This window comes from Trichechus manatus, unplaced genomic scaffold, assembly GCF_000243295.1.
Source record: "Trichechus manatus latirostris isolate Lorelei unplaced genomic scaffold, TriManLat1.0 scaffold00108, whole genome shotgun sequence".
In the NCBI taxonomy this organism is placed as follows: Eukaryota; Metazoa; Chordata; class Mammalia; order Sirenia; family Trichechidae; genus Trichechus; species Trichechus manatus.
Window position 1 is genome coordinate 1241068 of NW_004444044.1, and position 15865 is coordinate 1256932.

Consider the following 15865-nt stretch of genomic DNA (forward strand, 5'->3'; position numbering starts at 1 on the left):
CAGGTCTCTTTTGGTTTCTTGCAGTAGTGTCTTGTAATTTTCATGGTATAGTTCTTTTATGTCTCTGGTTAGATTTATTCGTAAGTATTTTATCTTCTTGGGGGCTATTGTAAATGGTATTGATTTGGTGATTTCCTCTTTGAGGTTCTCTTAGTTGGTGTAAAGGAATCCAACTGATTTTTGTATGTTTATCTTGTATCCTGAAACTTTACTGAAGTCTTTTATTAGCTCCAGTAGTTTTCTTGTGGATTCTTTGGGGTTTACTGTGTATAAGATCATATCATCTGGGAATAGAAATACTTTGACTTCTTCCCTACCAATGTGGATGCCCTTTATTTCTTTTTCTAGCCTAATTCCTCCGGCTAGGACCTCCAGCACAGTGTTGAATAAGAGTGGTGATCAAGGGCATGCTTGTCTGGTTCTCATTCTCAAGGGGAATGCTTTCAAGTCTCTCTATTTAAGATGATGTTGGCTTTGTATAAATGCCCTTAATTATATTGTTGAAATTCCCTTCTATTCCTATTTTGCTGAGAGTTTTTATCATGAATGGGTGTAGGACTTTGTCAAATGCCTTTTCTGCATCGATTGATAAGATCATGTGGTTCTTGTCTTTTGATTTATTGATGTGATGGATTCCATTGATTGTTTTTCTAATGTTGCACCGTCCCTGCATACCTGGTGTAAATCCCCCTTGATCATGGTGAATTATTTTTTTGATATGTTGCTGAATTCTCTTGGCTAGAATTTTGTTGAGGATTTTTGTGTCAGTGTTCATGAGGGATATTGGTCTGTAAATTTCTTTTTCTGTGGTGTCTTTACCTGGTTTTGGTATCAGGGTTATGCTGGCTTCATAAAATGAGTTTGGGAGTATTCCATCCTTTTCTATGCTCTGAAATAAATACCTTTAGTAGTAGTGGTGTTAACTCTTCTCTGAAAGTTTGGTAGAATTCTCCAGTGAAGCCATCCGGGCCAGGGCTTTTTACTGTTGGGAGTCTTTTAATTACCTTTGGATCTCTTCCTTTGTTATGGGTTTATTTATTTGTTCTACCTCTGGTGGTGGTAGTTTAGGTAGGTCGTGAGTTTCTAGACATTTGTCCGTTTCCTCTAGGTTTGCAAATTTGTTAGGGTACAATTTTTCATAGTGTGTTATGATTGTTTTAATTTCATTTGGGTGTATTGTGATATCACCTATCTCATTTCTTATACGGGTTATTTGCATCCTCTCCTGTTCTTCTTTTGTCAGTTTGGCCACTGGTTTATCAATTTTGTTGATCTTTTCAAAGAACCAGCTTTTGCTGTTGTTAACTCTTTCAGTTGTTTTTCTATTCTCTATTTCATTTAATTGTCTAATTTTTACTGTTTCCTTTCTTCTGGTGCCTGAGGGCTTATTTTGCTGCTCTCTTTCTACTTGTTCCAGTTGTAGGGTAAATGTTTTGATTATGGCCCTTTCTTCTTTTTGGATGTGTGCATTTATTGCTATAAACTGACCTCTGAGCACTGCTTTTGCTGTGTCCCAAAGGTTCTGGTAGGCTGTGTTTTTATTGTCATTTGAGTCTCTGAATTTCTTTATAACATCCTTAATTTCCTCTATAACCCAGGAGTTTTTGAGCAAGGTATTGTTCAGTTTCCATGTGTTTGATGTTTTTCCCTTGCTTTTTCTGTTGTTGATTTCTACTCTAATTGCTTTATGGTGAGAAAAGATGCTTTGTAATATTTCGATGCTTTGGATTTTGTTAAGACTTGCTTTATGCCCTAATATGCGGTCTCTTATGAAGAATGTTCCATGTGCATTGGAAAAGAAAGTGTACTTGGCTGCTGTTGGGTGGAGTGTTCAGTATATGTCTGTGAGGTCAAGTTGGTTGATTGTAGCATTTAGCTTTTCTGTGTCTTTGCTGAGCTTCTTACTGGATGTTCTTTCCTTTATCTAACATGGTGTGTTGAAGTCTCCTACTACTATTGTTGGGGCTGTCTATCTCTCTTTTCGTTGCTGTTAGAGTTTGTTTTATGTATTTTGGATTCCTGTTGTTGGGTGCGTAAATATTTATTTATGTCCTCCTGTTGTATTTAGCCTTTAGTCACTATATAGTGTCCTTCCTTATCCTTTGTGGTGGATTTTTCTTTAAAATCTATTTTGTCAAAGATTGATATTGCCACTCCTTCTCTTTTTTGAGTATTGTTTGCTTGATATATTTTTTTCTATCCTTTGAGTTTTAGTTTGTTTGTATCTTTAAGTCTAAGGTGTGTCTCTTGTAGGCAGCTTATAGACGGATCTTGTTTTTTTAATCCAATCTGCCGCTCTCTGTCTCTTTATTGGTGATTTAGTCCATTTGCATTCAGCGTAATTATTTATAGGTATGAGTTTAGTGCTGTCATTTTGATGTCTTTTTTTGTGTGTTGTTCACAATTTCTTTATGTATTTTCTTTTCATCTTTTTAATTGTTGATGATTTTGTGTTTGCTGAATCTTTATATTTTTTCCAGTTTTTTATTTTGATGTGTAGGAGTGTCAGTTTTCTTTGTGGTTACCTTAATATTTACCCCTATTTTTCCAAGTGTATACCAGTCTTTTATTTCTTTATATCGCCTTGACTTCCTCTCCATATGAAAAATGTATGTCTACATTTTTTAAGTTCCTCTTTTTTGTTTCAGTGTTTTCGTCTTTTACATATTGACATCTGTTTCCCTATTTTCAGTGTTTTAGCTTTGATTTACTTTTGTGACTTCCCTATCTGGGTTGATAATCTGGTTGCTCTGTCCTGTGTTCTAGTCTTGGGTTGTTATCTGATGTTACTGATTTTCTAACCAGAGGACTCCCTTCAGTATTGTAATTTTCATTTGGTTTTTGCAAATTCCCTAAACTTCTGTTTATCTGGAAATGCCCTAATTTCACCATCATATTTGAGAGACGGTTTTGTTGGATATATAATTCTTGGCTGGCGTTTTTTTTTCCCTTCAAGGCTTTATATATGTCATCCCATTGCCTTCTTGCTTGCATAGTTTCTGCTGAGTAGTCTGAGCTTATTCTTAATGATTCTCCTTTGTAGATGACTTTTCGTTTATCCCTAGCCTCTCTTAAAATTCTTTCTTTATCTTTGGTTTTGGCGAGTTTGATTATAATATTTCTTGGTGACTGTCTTTAGGAATCTGTCGTATGTGGAGTTCGATGAGCATTGTGGCTAGATATCTTGTTATCTTTCACGATATCAGGAAAGTTTTCTGCGAGCAAATCTTCAATGATTCTCTCTGCATTTTGTTTTATTCCCTCTTCTTCTGGTATTGCAATCACTTGTAGGTTATTCCTCTTGATAGAGTCCCACATAATTCTTAGGTTTCTTCATTTGTTTTACATCCTTTTATCTGATTTTCTCTCAAATAAGTTGGTGTCAAGTGCTTTATCTTCAGTCTCACTAATTCTGGCTTCCATTGCCTCAGTTCTACTCCTATGACTTGCTATTGAGTTGTCTAATTGTGAAGTTTTATTGTTAATCTCCTGAATTTCTGATTGCTGTCTCTCTGTGGATTCTTGCAGCCTGTTAAATTTGTCGTTATGCTCTTCTCTAATCTTTTAAATTTCCTCTATTGCATGTTCTGCGTTTTGCTCAATTTCCTTCCTAATTTCTTGAAGAGTTCTGTATTACTCTTTTGTATTCTGCCTTCGGTAATTCCAAGAAATTTTCCTCCTCTGGAAAATTTCTAGGTTCTGTATTTTCGTAACTCGCTGAAGCCATCATGGATTACCTCTTTATGTGATTTGATATTGACTGTTGTCTCAGAGCCATCAATATGTTATTATATTTATTTATTTTATGTTTGTTTACTGTGTCCTAGCTTCTTGTTTTGTTTTGATATGCCCAAATAGGCTGCTCGTATGAACTACTTTGATTATTGGCACCTTTGAAGCTCTAATGTCTTGTCGCCAGGTGGTTAGATCTGTTAGTAGGTATGTGAGCTCAGGAGTCCCCCTATTCCTGCATGGATTCAGCTCAGCTGCCCAGGTAGATAGCCACCAAGCGTGTAGTGTAGGCTCTCACCTACAGTCCTAGAGAGGTATGGATGATTGGCGTATGCGCAGGCATTTGGGTGCAGCAGAGGGACACACTCTGAGCAATGCAGGGGGCTGACGGTTGCCCCCGAGTGTCCAGGAGGTAGGTGTGTCCCTGTTCCCTAGAGCACATAAATAGGTGGGTTTTGCAGTTGGACTATGAGTACCTAATGTTGTTGTCTCTAAGTACTTGGGGGGGCACTTCTTATTTATGAATCCCTATCGCAGGTGGCTAGGTGGTGTAGGTGGAGCCACCAGTCCTCAGGCCCCTGATGTGGGTAGGCGAAGAGCCTGCTTAATGGGAGAGTCATGTCAAATATCAAGAAGCTGCCATTTCACAGCTGAAACAGTTGAAGTTAGAGTTCCTCTATATACTCTGTTGTACTGCGGTAATGAGAGCTTACGCTGTTGAGATAGGCCCACAGAAGTCTATGCAGGGGGAAAGGCACTCAAAGTCCGTGGATCCCTTATCCCTGTGCCTAGGCAAAGGAGCTGTGCCTACCCTGGGTTCATGGCTTAGGGGAGCCAGCAGTTTATTTTTTCCCCTCTGTTAATCTGTTCACTCTCCAAGGCAGGGAGAATGGCTCCGGGCGTGTGACTGATTGCCCTTCCGGCCTAAGGGACTGGGCAATTGCTGAAGCTGGTCCGCGACTCATTGCAGAGCAGGGAGCGGGGAGGTAAATGGGAGAGAGGTTTTTCCCTAAGGGTCGTGTTTTTGATCTGTGCAGTAGGCTGTACCCAAGTACTTAACTTTCCCTGGTCCAGGGCTGCTTGTCACTGTTTCTGGGTGGCTGTGTAGACTCTCTGGTGCTGGGTCTCTCCTGGTGTGGAAAACGCGCCTCCCGAGCACCACCACTTGCCTGTCTTACCGCTCACCCGCGAGCTGCTCAGGCCTGAAGGGCTCAGGTACTCTCTGGTCAGGTCTGGCAACTCCTCTGCAACTGCTCGCCGCTTCCGAACTGTCTCTCCCTCACCCTGCTACTCAGTCTGGTTCCTCAACTCTGACTTTTATGTTCAGGGCTCCCAGATTGCCATGTACAATCAATCCAATTGTTTTTTGGGTCTTTGTTGTAAGAGGGTCCACCGGAAGTATCTGACTGCTCTGCCATTTTGGCCCTGCCTCCCTTTAACCTGCATCTTAAACACTCGCAGAGCTTGTTAAAAATACAGGTTTTGGCTTAGTACATGTTGTGTTGTGCTTGAGATTCTGCATTTTTGACAAGGTCACAAAGAGATGGCAGTGTTTCTGTGGGCCACATGTTGAGTAGCAGGGTTGTATAATATCTTTCCTAACATCATATTTATCGTCAAGTTAGAACAAAGTTTCTCAGTCTTGACTGTGCATCCGAATCACTTTAGAGCTTTAAATATGTATAGACCTCCTACTTAATTAAACCTCACGATATAGTATCTGTATTTTTGAATATCTCCACAGGTAATGCTGATGGATTGCCTGGATTAATAAGCACCACTGTGTTAGAATAATAAAAGCTAGAGGCCAGCTCGCTTTATTATAGTGTTTTCTAGAAAAGCAGTAAGTTATGTTTCATGTAGATGCTTACTAAGCATTTCTGCTTTTGAAAAAATTTTTTCTTTTGCTACTCTGACTTTTTTAGATATGGCAACTCTTAGGTAGGAGTTTGAGTATATGTTATAAGTTGCTGTCATAACTAAAATAAGAGGCAATCATATAAATGTTATCTCTTGTATATAACCTAGAATGTTTTATTAGGCCATATTTTGTCACAAGTGCTGGTAACCCAACTTTCTGAAGGAAAAGTCAGCATTTGCTAGATTATAAGTAAAAAGTATAGGGATAGTGTTGACTTTTAGCACTACTGGTGTCAGTGCCTCGAAAGTAATTTTATTAGGACTTTGTCTCTTTTCTATCTCTCTGTTCTATTCTCCTCTATGTTAACTTTATTTGGGCCAGTTTTTCTCTCTGGTAATAAAAGTGACCAGAGAACTTATGACTCATATTTTACTAATTTAGCAACCTTTGAACATAGGTTCTTCTTTCACAACTCTGACAAACACCTAAGTGAGGGCTCGGAATTGTCTCAGCATAGGTCAATGACCCATTTCTGACATCAGGGGGCACAGGGTCAAGTATTGAAGAACCAAATGGAAGTAATAAAATTATTAGAGAAGAATAATTTCCTAAAAAATGCTAGGCTGACTATATATCTACTGTACCATTTGTAGGTTATTTCAGAGTATTGTTAAAATATAATATATAGGTTTAAATAACTTGAATTTTGCTTTGTTTCTCCTTTTGGGTGTATCCATATTGCTGTGAAAAATAACATGCCAGGAATAGGCAAATTATCCACAGCTGATGGTAAAGCCTTTGCAGACCCTGAAGTTCTTCGGAGATTGACCTCGTCTGTTAGTTGTGCGTTGGATGAAGCTGCTGCTGCACTTACTCGTATGAGAGCTGAGAGCACAGCAAATGCAGGGCAGTCGGACAAGTAAGTGGATTTTCACTGTGATCGGTATGAATGCATTTTCTTATAAATAATACAAATAGCTAACATTACAGCATTTATTTTGTGTCTGGCACTGTGCTAAATAAGCACTTTACATGTGATACTTATATTTACAAAATTCTATACGGTATAGACTTTTTTTTTTAATTCCCATTTTACAGATGAAAACACTAAAGAGAGGTTAGTAAATTATTCAAGATCAAATTGTGTCCATCCTGGGTCACTAGTATGTATCTGTCTGACTGTAAGGCTGAGTTCATAACTAATAGGTTATAAAAGACCTTTTGCTTATTTAAATGTTGTTTCCTTTTAATGTTTTTGGTGACAAAGAAGTAAATGCTTTCCAGTTACTCATGCCATATTCTAGTGGGCAAGGTTTTTATTTGCCGAATGTTTTTGGAATCAATTTTTGTGTTTTTATTAATTTACTGTCTCATTTTTCTCGTAGATTGGCTCTCTTTCTTTAGTTAACCTCAGATTCTATTCCTTAATTAACATGCAGTCTTTAGCCTAAAGTATTCTTGATACTCTCCAGAAATTTTTTTTGTATGATACCTGCTATGTCTGGCAAGAGGGAAGACAAAAAATGCTTGAAGAATACGTTGAATCTAGTTGAAGCAGGAAGTAGAATAGAAAAATAAAAAGTTGTAGGATGTTTGGCATTGAAAATACTGAAAGCTGTCAGCCAAATAACAACAGAGAGCATGTTTGTGACAATCATATTTATTCAAACAAAGCTTGAGATAGATATATGGTGGAATTAAGTGCAGTTGAGCGTTATGTGCCAGACTATATTAGTTAAGTGCAGTGCCATATGCCAGATTTAATGTGTCCTTAGTACAAGTTCTGAAACCTGTTGTTAGCGTAGTTTCTGTAACTTTATTTTAAAGCTAGCATACACATAGAGAAATAAGTGAAAATCCAAGTGGAAAACTAGAAGAGCTTGTGCAAGAGGGGGAGAGAGAGAGACCTCAACCATGTTGGAATATTGGTGTAGGGGAAGGATACAATTAACAAGTAAGTAAAATATATTAGTATAGCACATGATGATAAGAAGTAGGAAAAAAAGTTGGACAGGGAAGTGCTAGGGCAGCTTTTGTGGGTTGAAGGTCGTGTTGCCTTTTTAATAAGGTGGTCAGGGAATTTTTCACTAAAAAGATGGCTTTTTTTAAGCAAAGATCTGAAATAGAAAGGAGCAGAGCTATGTCTGGGAGAGGAGCCTTCATGCAGAGGTACAGCAAATGCAGATATCTTTGAGACTGGAGCTTACTTAGCATATTTGATGAATAGGAGGAATGCCAGCGTGGCTCAAGTGGAAACAATAAGGGAGAGTGTAGTAGGAGAAGTCAGAGGTAAAAGTGAGGAGGTGAGTGGGGTTGTGCAACTGGGCAGATCTGATAGGGATTTTGGCTTTTTCCCTGATTGAGATTGGAGGCCAGTGGAGGGTTGTGAGCCAGGGGAGTGACATAACTACTTCCCTTTAAATAGGATCTCTCTGGCTGGCTTGTTGTGAAAAGCCTGCATGAGAGCCAGGGTAAAACCAGAGAGACTGGGCAAAAGATGATGATCTTGAAACTGGGTGATGGTAATAATAGAGGTACAGATAAGAGGTTATCCATAATCCTTGAGTATCTGAAGTGACAAGGCCATGTTTCAAGAGGGTGTTAGAAGAATTGAGTTAAATATTTGAAAGAGAGTGTATTAATTAATAGCACTAGATTTAGTGTTTTTTTTTTTTTTCTTCTTCTTAAGAATGGATTTTATTCAAAAGTAAGAGAATCTTTAAGAATGTCCATAGTTGAAATTGTTTGGGGAGGGTTACAGGGCAAGAACTTTTCTCTTAGTTAATTTTTGTATTATTTCCACTATCCTTTTGCGTGAATTTGGCTTTTTTCCTTTTCTGGATATTTTTAAGACTTTCCTAAAACATAATGGTATAAGTAAATACTTCAGGAAAAAAACTCTCCTTATCAGCTAGTCATATATTGGTCAAAATTACATGTTCCCATCTTTTTGGTCTGATTTTCCTTTAATTAATTGTAAGATTGTAGGCCTTTATAGTTAGTACAAATTTTGCCCATTTTTATTAAATACTTCTAAATTTTATAAAAATTTTCTAATGGTTGGACAAAAAACTAATTGTAACCTGTATTTTGTTCATGTAATTTCTACAAAATTTTTATATTTTAAAATTTTATGTTATTTCTCCACTTCTAGTAAGTTAGACTTTATCCTGTAGTTGCATAACTGAAAAAATTTTGAATATTAATATTTTTAATTTAGTAACCTTTAAATATAGATATTAAAAACTCAGTGAACTTTAGCATTTTCAGATTTCTTTTTGTTATGGATCATATAGAAATAATCATTCTAGTGTAGCACTACTGTGAAATTTTTTCTATTCTTCTATCCTTATAATATTCTTCCCCTAATAGCCGCAGTTTAGCAGAAGCTTGTTCAGAAGGAGATGTAAATGCTGTGCGCAAGTTACTCATCGAAGGACGAAGTGTAAATGAGCACACTGAAGAAGGGGAGAGCCTCCTTTGTTTAGCTTGTTCTGCTGGATACTATGAGCTTGCACAGGTTTGTATTATCCAAATAAAGCTCGTGTTTTGTTATATGGCATACTTATTAAGGAAATAATAAAGTAAAACCATTTCCACCATTAGGTTCATTTCAACAAATAAATTGCTAGCTAAATGTTCTATGTTTATTGGTCCTTTTACTATATTTTGAATAGATAGGTGTTACTTAAATTTATCTTCGACATTTTTTTGATGGAATCATCATTTGCTAGTATCCTTTAAACTTTATTTTTTTTTCCATAAGGTTTTGTTAGCAATGCATGCAAATGTGGAAGATAGGGGAATCAAAGGTGACATTACACCTTTAATGGCTGCTGCTAATGGGGGACATGTCAAAATTGTGAAGTTGCTGCTAGCTCATAAAGCCGATGTCAATGCACAGTCTTCAACAGGTAATGCATATTTCTTTTTTCTTTTTGCTGTATGGTAATACACTTTGGTAGTAAATGTTTCATATGAAAATGATCATTAGTGATTCTTTTGCTGTTCTAATATGTGCTGTACAACTTGCGTAAGACTCCGTATGTGGTTTAGAGTAAGGGGGAGAGCAAGAAGAATAGGAACAAAAGGCAGGTCCATCATCCCCTGCCATTATTAAATTGTGACCATAGAAAAATAGAATGTTATGAAAACATTGTGTCCTGCAAGGGACATGACTTTAGTCTAAACTAATTTTTTTATTGCAATCTTGGGCCTGGATAGATTTGTGTGAAAACTCTCAAATTGTATGGAAATGTATTTTGTTTTTCCTTCATGTAAGATTTTCAACTTTATTTTTAGATACTTTCAATAATTTTTAAGGCCCAAAAGTTCTGGTTTGAAGAATTTTAGAAATCTTTATATTACCCAAAAGGTTTATTTTTTTGTTATGTGGGAGATTTTTATCATCAAGAATGTTTTTGAAATTACTTTAACTTCGATCGGTTACTTGGTGTTTAAAGTTGTAGTGAAAACAAATACACATAGTTAAAAGGAACGATATGGATGTATGTGTACACACACACACACGCTGTTAGCTTGAAAAGATTAAATGAAAAAACTAAAGTGTGTGAAACATTCTCTGATTAAAGTTAGAATGAACATAACTTTTTTCTCATCTGAAAAAGTTTTTTCAGGGAAGAATTTCCTCATTTTTTTTACAACTCTAGAATCTTGATAAATGTATCTGATTTTCCACATGTATTTGACCCTGGTTTTCAGTGGAGAAAGAATGCGGAGCTGATAAAATATAATGAAGAAAGGCATTTTAAGTTTATATAAATATACACACACACAAAACCTGTTGCTGTCGAGTCAGTTTTGACTTATAGTGACCCTACACGCACGCGCACGCACGCACGCACGCACGCACACCCCATATAAAGACTGTAGTCACCATTTTGGTTTTCTTCATGATGCTAAATTAGAGGCTTCATTTGAATTAGAGGCTACATTTTTATGTTAATGTCTTTTTGTCTTTCCTCATTGAAACAGGCAATACAGCACTTACATATGCTTGTGCTGGAGGCTATGTAGATGTTGTAAAGGTGCTCTTGGAATCCGGTGCTAGTATTGAGGACCATAATGAAAATGGTCATACTCCTCTTATGGAAGCTGGAAGTGCTGGACATGTGGAAGTAGCCAGATTGCTGCTAGAAAATGGGGCTGGCATTAATACGCATTCCAATGAATTTAAAGAGAGTGCACTTACATTAGCTTGTTACAAAGGTACAGAATGCAATCCTTTCTTAAAGTTTTTAAACACGTGAAATTACAGGTATTTTATATAGTCTGGTTTTTTAAGATGAAAAGTAAAACTAAAATATGAATAATAGTATATAGGATGTAATTAAATATTAAAAGTATTTAAAGTTAAAACATTTAATATGTAAATTTTTAAAATATAGACTCATAAATATTGGCAATAGAAAATGACTCAATTGATCTACTTATTTCATCAGAAATATGAAGTTATTTAATTTTAATATGCACTGTTCTAATAGTCTTGCATGTCAGAGTATTTTGCCTTCTTTGCACAAAAGAATTCTATTACTCGTAAATCTGGAAGTATTCAACCAGCAAGTTTAAAAGTAAAAGCAATGAAAATAGCCAGCTATTTCTAATGGTACCAAAAACAAAGCAGAAAAATTGAAGAGAAAGGAGGAGGTACAAGAAGAGAAATATTTAAAATATTTTAAATGACATCAGCTAACCAGAAAATATTGGTAATAACAGAAAAATAGCCTCCCTTGGGAGGACAATTGCCTGGAAAGGCGTGCTTGTTTTGAATAGTTAATGCTCTAGATTCTAAAAAGAACAGAGCTGAACATTTTTGACTCCACCTTTGTAAAGACCTTTTTTTAGAAAAAGCAAATTTCATGATATTTTGTGTCTGCATATTAATTCATTTCAGTGTTTCATACCATCTGTAGCTGTGCCATATTTGTATCTAAAATAACTGATAAATTCATGACCCTGAGGCATCATGAAAAAGCTCAAGGGAGGCACTTTTTGGAAGCATGAGAGTGAGAGTGAATGCCTACTTTGGTGCAAGGCAGGGTGCAAAATTTAAGGTGGCACTCATTCTCAAGGGCTGGCCCTCATTTGCATGCGACTGATTGAGTGCCTCCTTAAGTTTTTCACCCTGGGTGCTTGATTGTTTCACTCTAGTCCAAGCCCTGCTATTGTTTTGTTCCATTATTTTTTAAGAGTGGCCAAGGTTGTGTGATGTTTTTTGGAAATTCTTTAAAATAACATGGTCCAAATAATGGTTGGGTACATAAATGATTAAAATTTAAGTTAAATTTGAAAATATGCTTTATCTAAATGCTTTTGATCATCTGGTATTAAATGAACAGATTTTCAGATTAATTTAATGATCTTAAGGAAGCACAGCTGAGATCCTTTTCTTCTTCAGCTTGGTTTGATAATGAGACCAAGGCTGATCTTCATTGGGGGAAGAGGAATTAAGCCTTTGGGCACCCTCTCCAGGGCTGGCTGATTTCAGCTACACATTTGAACCCGGAACTGGCAGTATTTTACTACCGAGTCCCAGCTGGCCAGAAGAACTTTGAGATGGAGCTATGCATAATTACTCTTCCCTCTCCCCTTTGCTTCTAGCCCCACCCTGCTTTCCAAAAGGGGCAACTGAGGTTGGGTCTTGCAGGTTTTAATTAGAAGCTGAATCTAGACCTGAGCTGGTGGAGAACATCTCTGCTATCTCCAGGGATCCACGGACCCTCTCCCCTTCCTCTATTTCTGGTGAGGTTTCCTAGGACATAGATTGACAGGGAGGAGATTGGGAAGGGGTAGAACTCAGGCTAAGAGTAAACACTGATGCAGATCTCTGGAAGGGGAGAATGCCAGGAAAAGGGAGGTAGGTAGTTAGCAAAAAGAAGATGTGGCAGATGTAATAAGTTTTGTTTTACTGCACTTACTGTAATGAGTTATTTTAACTGTTTATGACTCCACCATCCACTCCTTCCCCCCAATTCCAGTTGATTAAGAATTAACTATAGCTCATTCCAAATAAAGCTGAAGAATCTTTTTTTTGTTTCTTGCATAGTATCTGAAATCCTTTTTAAAATACAATTTATCGTCTGTATTTAACCACTAATAAGGTGTCTTTATCTGAACTAGAGTATATGATTTATTTGAAATTTTATAAACAAGTGTGTGTGCATGTGTGTGTATGTTTATATGTAAATAAATGAATAAATATAAATTGAATGGTGTCATTTTAGGAATGTTTTTATATATGTGGTACCCGACTTACAACAAGTTATTCCTAAAAAGTATGTCAGTTAGTTATTGGAACTTAAAATAAACTTCCTTGCAGAAATAATTTGAATGATTGTTATCCTAGGCTACTAGTTCATGAGAGCTAATTTAATCCTTAGCATAAGTAAAATGATAATTGTAGTATGCCTGACCTCTTAAAAGTTTGTAAAGGGGATGTTCTGAGTGTTGGGTTTTAAAAGCATCTATACTCATTTGCATCGGAGAGTCTAGTAGCAGCAGTTTCTAGGGTAAGGAGTAAAACACCAAATTTGTGTTCAATAGTTGAGGGTGGCTTGTAGCTGACTTTCATATTATGCTTATAAATTAAATGCTAGAAGTTAAATATAACTATTTTCAAAATACCATAATAATTTTTTCTTATATTTAACTGTGGAATAATATTTTTAAGTAATCTTATATACTTTTGGTTTAGGACACCTAGAGATGGTGCGATTTCTTTTGGCAGCAGGCGCAGATCAAGAACATAAAACAGATGAAATGCATACAGCTCTAATGGAGGCTTGCATGGTAAGATTGGTGAAATATATACATGAAATATATATTAGGTGGAGAGAGACAGAGGTAGTGTATAATGAGTACCTTCTCCTTGGGTGCAAAGATTCTATTTATCATAGCCTTATTATGGAGTAGAACCTTACTTATTGTGGAGTAGAACCTTACTCTTTTTTAACGTATTATTCATGTTTTTTATCAATAGTTTTCAGATCCTGTTGTACAACATTAACTTCGATTAGAGTTGCTTTCTGAAGTTTTACATTGCCACTTTCAGTTTCTTATTCTCACATAACTCTATATTGGTTTTTGTAGTTGGTACAAAAAGTGACGTTTAAAAAGGTTGTTTGAGTATATTAAAGAGAATATAATCTTCTGAATGTGCACATAGTACTAAGCAATACGTGTATATCAAAGTGAAATTAATTTTAAAAAGATTGAAAAGTATAGCATTATTTGTGTTACATAATTTCCTGTCATGGTCTTTTTCTGAGCCCTGGCTTCCTTTTTGAAGAACTCTTTTTTAAGAGTCTTTACTTGGGAATGAATAATAATAGTACTCTTAAACCTCTGTATCTCATTCTATGATTTGTGACACAGAGATGGATCAGAGTAACATTATAGACAAAGATAGAAAAAGACCTAAGTAAATTTGAAGTTTCTTGTCTCTTCCCTTCAGAGAACAAGTGTTAAAAGGATAGTAAATTTTATGTTCTTTTTTTTTTTTAACATACTATGTAGCCATTTACGACTTGAGTTATCTATTGTTTTCCGTTATTGCCATACCAGTGTTTGCTTTAGCAAGTTATTCCTTTGAACAAATACAAGTTTTCTTTGAAGTTTCTTGGTTGCCCATTTGTAAAAGGAGGATAACAGCCTTCTATGGGGTTGACATGAGGATTAAATGAGATGATTTGGCAAAAACCATTAAAATAGTATCATTATTATTAGCAGTGTTACTGTTCTCTATGATGAAGTACCTAAATCGTCCTTACCACCCCCATTAGGGAAACGACCTATATGTAAGTTAAGAAATTAAAAAACGATGTTCTGTAGACCTAAACAATATGCTCTGGAAATGAGTGTTGTAAGTAGATGTGAGTAGAAAGATATTATTAGGTCCAGACATTTGGAAGACTTTTTTAAAAATGGAGATTTTAAACTGGACTTTAAAGTTGAATATTTATGCAGAGGAGGGCATTCTGAGCTGAAGGAATACCACACTAACCATAGTAATAAGACATTAGAGTTGTGTAATGTGGCAGGCATGGAGGCAAAAATGAGCATGACATATTCAAAAGAGAACAAAATGTCTGAGAAGGTAATATATAGAAGGGAAAAAAGAAGAGGACACAAGAGTCTTGGGGTTGCCAGTAATTAGGAAATCTTCAAGAAAGGGCAACAAGTAAAAGATACAGAAGATAATAAGAGAGAACTTCCTGTTTTCCTTATTTTCCCTGGCATTTGAATGGTGAACAACAAAGAAGGTGCCATGTACATATTGTGTTCCCTTTCTCCTAACCCGTCATGTACCCTTCCCTTCACTCCTCCAAAAAGTACTGCATTTTTTCTCTTTCTACTTAATCAAGTTTTCGTTATCATTAAGGGTTTTGTGAAAATCCTACTTTTTTAAAACCTTTCTCTTACCTTTACCTTCTGTAACTTTATCCTTTTAGCACTTAAGTTTGTACCATGCAGTGGTGATGTTATCTTTGGTCTCATAGTAGCCCCTTGTTTCATGTACTTAAACTGTTTTCTTCCCTGATGGTTGTTAAGCTTCTTGATTGAAGGTATCATTTTTCTACTTGTTTTATATCTTCAACCTCTATTTCCAACTTCTATACTAAATAAATATAGGCAGAACTTAATAAATACTGATTTACTCTGCTAAATATAGATTTATTAATTCTTATTTAAATGGTGATCAGTAAATTTCACTGTATAATAATTAGGAGTCTTCAAAATTTTTAATTTTTCTTTTTAATTGTATTACAATTAGGATGGCCATGTTGAAGTAGCTAGGTTACTTCTTGACAGTGGTGCCCAAGTGAACATGCCTGCTGATTCATTTGAGTCACCATTGACTTTGGCTGCATGTGGTGGGCATGTGGAACTTGCAGCTTTGCTTATTGAAAGAGGAGCTAGCCTGGAAGAGGTCAATGATGAAGGTTACACACCATTGATGGAAGCAGCTCGCGAAGGACATGAAGAGATGGTGGCATTACTTCTAGGCCAAGGTAACCATGTCAGTTAAGGCACTAATGCATAAATAATGTAAAACTGAAGATTACAATTTTATAAAATTGAATTTCAGTTTTTCATCTTTCTAGTAGATATGCAGTGAGATGTTGTTACCCAAACTAATGATCAAGTATTTGCTGTGAAAATGGCCCTCATACTGTCCTAAAGAAATTCAGATAGACTTCTTTAATATAGAGATTTTAGTGCCATCATGTGCTATGTCAGTGAAAACAGAGA

The 15865-nt window shown here is 36.1% G+C and overlaps 1 protein-coding gene across 9 annotated transcripts in view; it reads left to right on the top strand.

The window, feature by feature from the left end:
- ANKRD17 (ankyrin repeat domain 17) overlaps nt 1–15865 on the top strand; it is a 203159-nt gene that overhangs the window by 106613 nt on the left and 80681 nt on the right. For 8 of the 9 annotated variants that reach the window (XM_023737779.1, XM_004383318.2, XM_004383316.2 and 5 more), the window contains 6 exons: nt 6356–6512; nt 8966–9113; nt 9360–9507; nt 10589–10822; nt 13308–13402; nt 15387–15624. In XM_023737779.1, coding sequence (XP_023593547.1) covers nt 6356–6512; nt 8966–9113; nt 9360–9507; nt 10589–10822; nt 13308–13402; nt 15387–15624 — 1020 coding nt within the window. Of the gene's footprint in view, nt 1–6355; nt 6513–6746; nt 7548–8965; nt 9114–9359; nt 9508–10588; nt 10823–13307; nt 13403–15386; nt 15625–15865 lie in introns of those variants that run through there. The other variant, XM_023737785.1, reaches the window with a different exon arrangement.